Source organism: Chrysochloris asiatica, unplaced genomic scaffold (genome assembly GCF_000296735.1).
Source record: "Chrysochloris asiatica unplaced genomic scaffold, ChrAsi1.0 scaffold00067, whole genome shotgun sequence".
In the NCBI taxonomy this organism is placed as follows: Eukaryota; Metazoa; Chordata; class Mammalia; order Afrosoricida; family Chrysochloridae; genus Chrysochloris; species Chrysochloris asiatica.
In genome coordinates, this window is record NW_006408585.1 from 7536203 (window position 1) to 7545644 (window position 9442).

Here is a 9442-nt window from a genome sequence, read left to right on the forward strand (position 1 = left end):
CATTGATGGTGTCAAGTGTGGCGGCGGTAGTGAGGTTGGCCCAGGATCGGACATTGTTTCGTTCTGCTGTGCATGGGGTCGCTATGAGATGGTTCCGACTCGATGGCACCTGACAACAACAACAACCAGAAAGATGTTTAAGTGTGCTTTACTGACTATGCCAAAGCTTTTGACTGTATGGGTCATGAGAAGCTATGGACAACACTGCAGAGAATAAGTATGCTGGAAAACTCAATTGTGCTCATGAGAAACCTATACATAGACTAAGAGGTAGTTATTCAAACAGAACAAGAGGACACTGAATAGTTTAAAATAAGGAAAGGTGTGTGCTGGGGTTGTATTCTTTCACCATAGTTATTCAATCAGTATACTGAGCAACTAATCTGAGAAGCCTGATTTTATTAAGAAGAATGTGGCATCAAGATTGGAGGAAACAACCTGTGATATGCAGATGAACAACCTCGCTTACTGGAAGTGAAGAGGACTTAAAATACTTTCTGATGAAGATCAAAGACCACAGCCTTCTGTATGGATTGCACCGTAATATAAAAACAACAAAAGCAAAAAAACAAAATCCTTACCACTGGACCAATAAATAACATCATGATACATGGAGAAAAATTCACCATTTTGGTTGAATTCACTATCAGCACTCATGGAAGAAGCATGTATTGTATTAGGCAAATCTGTTTCACAAGACCTCTTTTTAAAGTGTTCAACAGTAAAGACATCGTCGTTTGAGAACGACAGTGTACCTGGCCAAAGTCATGATATTTTCAATAACCTTAAATGCATGTGAAAGTTGGACAAAGAATAAAAAAGACCAGAGGAGAATTGATGCATTTGAAATATGGTGTTGCAGAAGAATATTAAAAGTACCATGGACTGCCAGACGGAAAAACACATCTATGTGGGAGAAGTACAGCTAGAATGCATCTTAGAAGCCAGGATGGCAAGACTTCATTTTTTATACATTGGACATGTTATCAGGAGGGACCAGTCCCTAGAGAAGGACATCGTGCTTGGTCAATTGGGAGGTCATAAAGAAAGAAGAAGACCCCAAGGAGATGGATTGACACAGTAGAAGCAACAATGGGTTCAAATATAACACTTGTGAGGATGGCTCAGTACCAGACAGTGTTTCATTTTCTTGTGCATAGAGAGCTATGAGTAGGAACTGACTCGATGGCACATAACAGCACTCTCCCTAGATAATCGTATACATGTTTTTGGTTTTCTCTAACAAATTTCCTCAAATTACTTCCAAGCTAAACAAATAAGAATTTCCATATCCATATTTAGTCCTGTAATTTTAATAGCCTATTTGACATCTCCAGACAGATGACCCATTATAACATAGTGTATATAATACAAATTATCCTATTCCTAAAATCTGCTCTTTTTCAGATATTCCTGTCTGATGCTTCTTACTGGTGTAGACTCAAACCTTGTAAATATCTTCTACTTTCTCTTTCGTTGTCCTTCAAATTCAATTACTTGCCAAGTTCTGTCATTATTTCTTATAACTTTCAAGTCTCCATGTTAAAGTCACTTCCTCTTGGGGCAGGTTTGTCTCCTAGAGGTCTTCCTTCTATCACTGTAAACACTTCAGTGAAATTACATTTCTTAATACAGTTCTGAACATGTCACTTTCTTACTCAAAAAGCTTCAATACCTTTCCATTGTTGTTGTTGTTGTTTTGTGCCATGGAGTTGGTTCCGACTCATAGCGACCCTGTACAGGGTTTCCGAGGCTGTAAATCTTTATGGGAGCAGAAAACCTCATCTTTCTCCCGCGGAACAGGTGGTAGTTTCGAACTGCTGACCTTGTGGTTCGCAGCCCAATTCGTAACCACTACGCTACCATACCTTACCATTATCTCTCATTTAAAGTCCAAATTCCTCAGTCTTGTCTTCATGTCCCATTATTGAATGATAAATGAATGTTCTACCTCATTCCATAAAGAATTTGTAGCAGTTTAAAGGAAACACATATGTCTTGATTATCTAGTGTTAGTATAATATAAATGTCACAAGTGAGTGCCTATAACAAGCCAAAATTTCTTTTCTAAGAGTTTAGGAAAATAGAGTCTGAATTCAAGGTGTTGGCCCTAGGGGAAGACTTGCTCTGGTGACTCTGAAGGAAGGTCCTTGTCTCTTCTGAACCCCTACTCCTGGGCAATGTTTATGTGGCTTGTCATCTCTCCTCCCCCATCTTTGCTTACTAGCTTGCATTTGGAATAATGGCCTGGACCACAAGGTCGGTGGTTCAAATTCACCAGCTACTTCTCAGAAACCCTATACAGAGTTGCTATGAGTCTGAGCTGACTTGACAGCATTTAACAACATATCTCAAAAGAGACTAATTCAAGATACACCCCACACTAATCCTGATTCATTAACATAACAAAGAAAACCCATTCTCAAATGGTATTACAACTACAGATTATTATTGTTGTTACTGAGTACTGTCAGGTTAGTTTCCACCCATAATGACCCTGAATAGTGTTTCTGAGGAGCAGCTGGTGTGTTTGAATTAGCAACCTTGTGGGTAGCAGTCTAATGCTTATCCTACAGTGCCATACCAGGACCACTTGACTACAAATACGTTGCTGTTAAGTGCCCTTGAGTTGGCTCCAAATCATTGTTGTTGTTAGGTGTCATCGAGTCGACTGTGACCCTGTATAGGGTTTCCAAGGAACAGCTGGTGAGCTTGAACCACTGACCTTGCAGTTCAAATGGTTTTGCAATCTGACGCATCAGCCCACAGCACCACACCAGGACTCCTGGTTCTAAATCATAGCCACACTGTATAGGTTGTCTGATGCTGAATACCTTTGTGGGAGCAGAAAACCTCATCTTTCCCTTGAGGAACAGCTGGTGGGTTCAAACTACCGACCTAGTGGTTTGTAGGCCAGTGCTTTTTGTATGGAGCCACTATGCTCCCCAAAATATAGGGGTTAGGATTTACAACACATATTTTTGGGGAACACAATCCATAACATGCCATTTTTTCACCTTCCCAAATTCATATCCTTCGCACATGCAAAACACATTCATCCCATCCTATCATCCCAAAAGTCTGAAACAAACTCCAAGTCCAAAACTTCAACTTCTGAATCATCTAAATCAAATGTGGGTGAGACTTCAGGAGGAGCTCTCCTGGAGCAAAATTCTTTATCTGTAGGTCTAAGAAATCTAGACTACAAGTTGTCTGCTTCCAAAGTACATGATTGACATTTCATTACAAATGGTAAAAGGGAAAGAAGGGATAAGGCATCAAGGAAGTCCAAAACTCAACAGAACAAATTACATTAGCTCTCAAAGCTTGAAAATAATCCTGTAAAACCATCTATGTAATGGTCCTATCCTACAAACTCTAGGTGTTGGCCACACCCTCTGGATTCTGGAGAGAGATTCCTCTGCCCTGGGCTTCAGCACTACCTTCCATATCCACTGGGATAGCCACTCTGCTCCTTCAACTTTGTTGTTGTTGTTAAGTGCTGTGGAGTCGATCCCGACCCATAGCGAGGAGTGGCTGGTGAGCTTAAACTTGCAGTTCAAACGGCTTTGCAGTCTGGCGCATTAACCCACAGTTCCATACCAGGACTCGGTGACTCTAATTCTCTCTCCAAGGAGCTCTGGTAGTGTAATGGTTACGAATCGGGCTGCTAATCTCAGGGTCAGCAGTTCGAAACTACCAGCTGTTCCATGGGAGAAAGATGAGACTTTCTGCTACTGTAAAGATTTACAGCCTCAGAAACCCTATGCAAGGTCGCTATGAATCGGAATTGACTCCACGGCACATAACAACAACAATTCTCTCTCCTGTGCCTTAGTGTGGTGTTGTAGACTGCGAACTGCAAGGTCACAGTTCAGACCCACCAGTTACTCTCAGAAACCCTATATAGGGTCACTAAGAGTTGGAACTCACTTGATGGTATACAACAACAACAATATTCTATATCCTATTCTCTCTGAGAGGTGACCCCATCCTCGGCTCTGAAAGGCCCCATTCATCTGCCTCTCGACTATTGCAGCCCCATCCCCTCAGCTTTGAGAGGGAGCCCCATCCATCTGGCCCACCTTAATGGCAGCCCCACACTTTAGAACAAAATTGGTGAAGATCCAAATCTTTGAAGTTTTTCCTACACTTATCTCTTTCTCATATGATTCTTCAAATGAGGACACTGAGAGATATAGAGAATGAGATATACTAATTCAATTTATATCATTGAAAATTGGCCAGAAGAGAACATTTAAAAATACAGATCTACAACTGCTTTTGAAATTTATATTTTCATAAACCTAGATATTTTGGGTACTATATTAGCAATAATGCAATGCTCAAAATTATTTTGTTCTATGGATATGTGAAGATAGCTGGGACCGAATGCTATGCATCAAAAAAATGACTTACGATTGAGATCCCATCCAAAGCTTTCAGTTCTGGAAGATGAAATATTACAAACAATCGATAGTTTTCTTGATTCCATATAATAATATTTCCGTACATGTCTAGAATGACCAGGTTGCATAAACTCTAGGAAAATCAAATGCATTTTATATAATCACTTTCTAATTAGTTTCTTTTTCCTCTTAAGACTTTAACCCTACTTGAACTTTAATATTTGAATTTGTCAATCCACAGTGATTTGAGTATTTGTAAGTATACTTCCCCAGTCAGACCACTAAGGTATAATTTTATGCAACATTTCAGTGTCCGTAATATAGGACTCCTGGTGTCGCACTGTAGGATTAGCAATGGACTGCAAACCACAAGGTCAGCAGTTCAAACCACCAGCTGCTCCTTGGAAAACCTATACAGGGTAGCTTTGAGTTGGAACCGACTTGGCGGCACTTAACAGTTACAATATAGTATATGGTCAGAATCCCTTTGAGAATGCTGTTGCTAAATGTACACTATCAGTGCTTGGAGGGAACTTTGTTATATTTAAAACAATATGCTTTGTTTATGGAATAATGTCCTATCTATTAAATAGTATGTGTGTATACACATTAAAACAGGAATGAAAAACACTTCCTATTGTAAAGGGATTAAGCCTGCTTGTTGTTGTTGTTAAGTGCCGTCAAGTCGGTTCTGACCCATAGCGACCCTGTATAGGGTTTCCGAGGAGCAGCTGGTGAGCTTGAACAGCCGACCTTACAGTTCAAACGGCTTTGCAGTCTGGCACATTAACCCACAGCGCCACACCAGGACTGCTTAGGTGGTAGAATTTACCTTAAGGGAACACGTTTTCTTATTAGACAAGACACTTTGATGTGCCTTAAGTAGATGGGAGAGGTTAAGATGAGATGGAATAAAATTAGACAGTTTTGTTGTTGATTAGGTTGTCTCTAAAAGTTAACTTTTAGAAAAAGGGTAACTATTTGTTACTTTTGGTAAGATGGAGAGGAGAATCCCTGGGTGATGCAAATGTTTAAGCACTTGACTACTAGGGGAAAGGTTAACAATTCCAACTCACTTAAAGGCTTGGAACATAGGCATGGTGGTCTGCTTCTGAAAGGTCACAGCCTTGAAAACCCTATGGAGTAGTGCTACTATAATACATGGGGCTTCCATGAGCTAGAATCAACTCCAGGAAACAAGCAAAAACAGGATGGAGAGGAGGCCTACCTGGACAATACCTGGACAATCTTTAATTGGTAGGTATGTCCTAGAAATATGATATTAAAACAAGAAAGAAGTCAAAGGGAGACTCCCAGTGATAGAAAATGGTCCTAGAGCTTCCGAAACAATGAAGTCAGACATTACTTTCGAAATGAATTCCTATTCTACGCTGTACTAACACTCCATCTAGGTTCAAACCTCAAACCTTCTGTAATGAATGCCTGATACACAGTAGCCTTGAATTGCTTTATGGAACTAGAGAACAAAGCTGGGTAAAGTTGACCAGTAGGAGTTGGAGCCCCCATAGAACAGGAAGAAATAGTTAAGAATCGCACTGATAACAGGAGAATATTAAAAATAATACTCTCCAAACAGGTTGGAAAGAGTGAGGAAGGTACCAGTTAGGAGAGACAGAGCTTGGGTTATTCTATTTGAGTATTTAAAAAGTTACCCAGTAGGATTCTTTTGATATAATAGTGAGTAATTGTTAACATGACTAATTGTGATTGTCACAATTGTAAAGGTAGAAGATGTGTAACAAAAACGGGAGAGTAGTTAATCTTTCATTTCAGGAACAGAGGACCGTAGGATCAGCAAGAGGGAAGATCATGAGCGGAACATGAGATTCTAACCAGAGAAGAAGCAACATCAGAGATGGAGGCAGAGGCGACGGCATGGAGAGATAGAGCATCTGAGGACTCTAGACTTCTGGAAAGAGAAAGGCTGTGTGCTGATGGGCAGAGGGCTAATTTGCAAAATGTGCCCTTTGGGTATTTAAACAATTATATATTCCTGCATGTTTTTGTGTACATCAAAAAAGGGGATTATAATCATTACAATGAAACAAGATGTGATTGGTTGAGTGCAAAACTGATGTTCTGTCATGGAGATGATTGCTTAAAAAAAAAAAAATTACCCTAGAAGGCGACCAACTAGGGAATAATGTGACTACATGTATACATGCCTATGTGTATGTAAGTTGCGCATAAATACATTTTAATAAACTTTGTTAGTCTTGAGTTTTCTTTTATTTTTCCAAATTCTGTACAGTGAACATGTATTACTTCCATAGTCTAAAGACACAATACATATCAAACAAAAACTCTCCCCAAATGACTACCCCAGATGTTCACCTTTAAATTGTAGATCTCCTGATTGACAGCAATATAGTTATTGCTTATGTATAATTCAATTAGAGTAAAAGCTTTTTGCAAACTACTCAATGAAGTGATTCTGTTGTTCTCAAGAGAAAGGGAATGAAGATGAAGCATATTATCGAAAGTATGCTTTTCCAAACCAGTGAGAAGATTATTATTCATGCTGAGCCGAGTTAATTTAGTCATCTTTGAAATGCCTAGGAGAATAAACAAATTCAAGAAAAGATTCAGACAGAGCTGAAAGGTTAATTTAAAAAATAACCACCTCATTATTTCACTGTTACTCTTTCTTTTAAGTTCAAATGGCTTTAAGGACTCTACTATTAACCATCATTGCTTTTCCTTCTTTTTCAAAAGTATATATCTTGTGTATAAAGGCCATAATGTATAAAAATTAGTCGCTGATCCCACAAATGGATTTTTACGATACTCTCTTTCAAACTTTTTGAAAGTTTGAAAAGTTCTTCAGAGATGTTTCATTTCAGAAATTCTGTTTTCAGTTTTATTACTTTTCTACTCTTGTTAATTTAGGCATTTGTGTTTTAAGTTTTTAAATGCCGTACCGTCTATCTTTGAGATGCAGTTTCCATCTAACGTGAGTTCTTCCAAATTAACACAGGATTCCAAGCCTTCCATTCTAGTGAGATTATTGTTGCAGAATGATGCCCACTTCAAGTTCACCAATTTCTCTAAATTTGTGATTTCAAAGAGATGCTGTCCATCTAAATTTAGGGCAGTTATCTGCAGAAAAATTTACATGATATGTTACGTCTGCATCTCACAAGGAAATACAATCTATGTCTTAAGATAAAAAGGCTTATGAAACTATTGAAATGTAATGAGTAAGCATCAAAGGAATTCCCTCAGAAATTAAGGATCTTGCACAGCTCTTAGTTCACAAAACAAGTACAATTTGACAAGAGTATAATTCCAAAGAGGTGTTATGGACATTGTGATGTGCCAGTCATGTCACCAGCAGTGAAGGACTTGTCTCATCCTCTGGGAGTACCAGCAGCCTTCAGCTGTCTGCCCTTTAGGGATTGCCTCAGATGCAAAGAACTACCTCACTCAAGGCTGTGCTCCTTTCTAGGGTGGCCCATATCCAATCATAGAGGGATGTAAAGTGTTGGTAATCTTAGCCCTACTTGTAAGCAATTTAAAGAGCCATTCTGTTTCCAGAACTCCCCAGGAGGTCAGTCAAGGTCTGCATCATGGTTCAATTTCTAGCTATATCCTACAATAAAAATAATACCCCTAAGAGCTTCCATTTTCAAGGGTTTTTCTTAATCTTTGGCAAGATGTAGAAAGGTTCCTGAAGCAGTGAGAAACTGTTGGTGCTCTAAAAACCTTTCCCTTGTCCTTCCTTGGCTGAATTCTGGCCAGTTTCCTGATCTGCTAGCTAAGATTCCTGATCCATTTTCCCTTGATACTCAAACATGCTCTCTGGCTATGAGCCGCTAGTGTGCTTGCCTTTTATGACCCATTATCAGACTCAACCCTTTTGGTTTTGCAATGTACCTTACCCTAAATCTGCAATAATATGATAGTCACCTTCCAGGACTCGTTCCTGTGATATAACTCACTCGCTACTTGACCTCTGTATTTTAATATGGTCCTTCTATTTTTTGGCCTTCTATCTACCTGTGCCTTCTTTATAATACAGAGTTCAAAGCTGACTAAAAATCAACTGAAATTAAGCTTTTATATGAGGTTCCATAGGATTACCCTTTACCTTCAAATACCAGTTTCCATTCAGATGTGAATATGATCCTGACTTTGAAATCTGTGTCAGAATTTTAGCAGAAGGCCATGTACTAAGTACCCGTGGTCTTTCCTCTTTAGTACTAGAATGCCGCAAAAGAGATAACTTTGAAAAAAGAAACAAAAACGTAATGAATAGAGGAAACATGAAATTGAGGTTCATTTACATACAGTTGAAAATTGTTGTTGTTAGGTGCCATCAAATTGGTACCAACTCACAGTGACATTATGCACAACAGAAACACTGCTGGGTCTAGCACCAACCTCACAGTCATTGCTACAATTGAGCCCATTGCTGCTGCCACTGTGCCAGTCCACCTCAGTGGGGGGTCTTCCTCTTTTTCATGGACCCTCCATTTTACCAAGCATGATATCCTTCTTGAGGGACTGGGCCCTGGTGTTAATATGTCCAAACTATGAGATACAATGTCTGGCTATACTGGCTTCTAAGGAGCATTCTATTGTACTTCTTTCAACACAGATTTGTATATTATTTTGGAAGTCCATGGTACTTTCAGTATTCTCCTCCAACACCATAACTCAGATGCATCAATTCTTCTACAGCTTTCCTTATTGTTCAACTTTTGCATGCATAGGAGGCTATTGAAAATACTGTGGCTTGGATCAGGCCCACCTTAGTCCCCAAACTGACAACTTTGCTCTGCAACACTTTAAAAAGGTCTTGTGCAGCAGATTTGCCTAATGCAATATGTCACTTAATTTCTTGACTCCTGCTTCTGATGGTTGATCAGAGCAAAATGAAGTCTTTGACAACTTCAATCTTTTCCCTATTTATATGGATGTTGTTTATTGGTCAAGTGGTGAGGATTTTTGTTCTTTTACATTGAAGTGCAACCCATACCAAAGGCTGGGTTCTTCATCAAGAAGTATTT

The 9442-nt window shown here is 39.2% G+C and overlaps 1 protein-coding gene across 1 annotated transcript in view; it reads right to left on the reverse strand.

Moving 5' to 3' along the window:
- LRRC9 (leucine rich repeat containing 9) overlaps positions 1-9442 on the reverse strand; it is a 219084-nt gene that overhangs the window by 78181 nt on the left and 131461 nt on the right. Inside the window, exons 19-22 of the mRNA XM_006864637.1 lie at positions 8521-8655; positions 7352-7529; positions 6765-6985; positions 4420-4542 (exon numbers count right to left, since the gene is read on the reverse strand). Of these exons, the coding sequence (XP_006864699.1) occupies positions 4420-4542; positions 6765-6985; positions 7352-7529; positions 8521-8655 (657 nt within the window). The remainder of the gene's footprint in view (positions 1-4419; positions 4543-6764; positions 6986-7351; positions 7530-8520; positions 8656-9442) is intronic.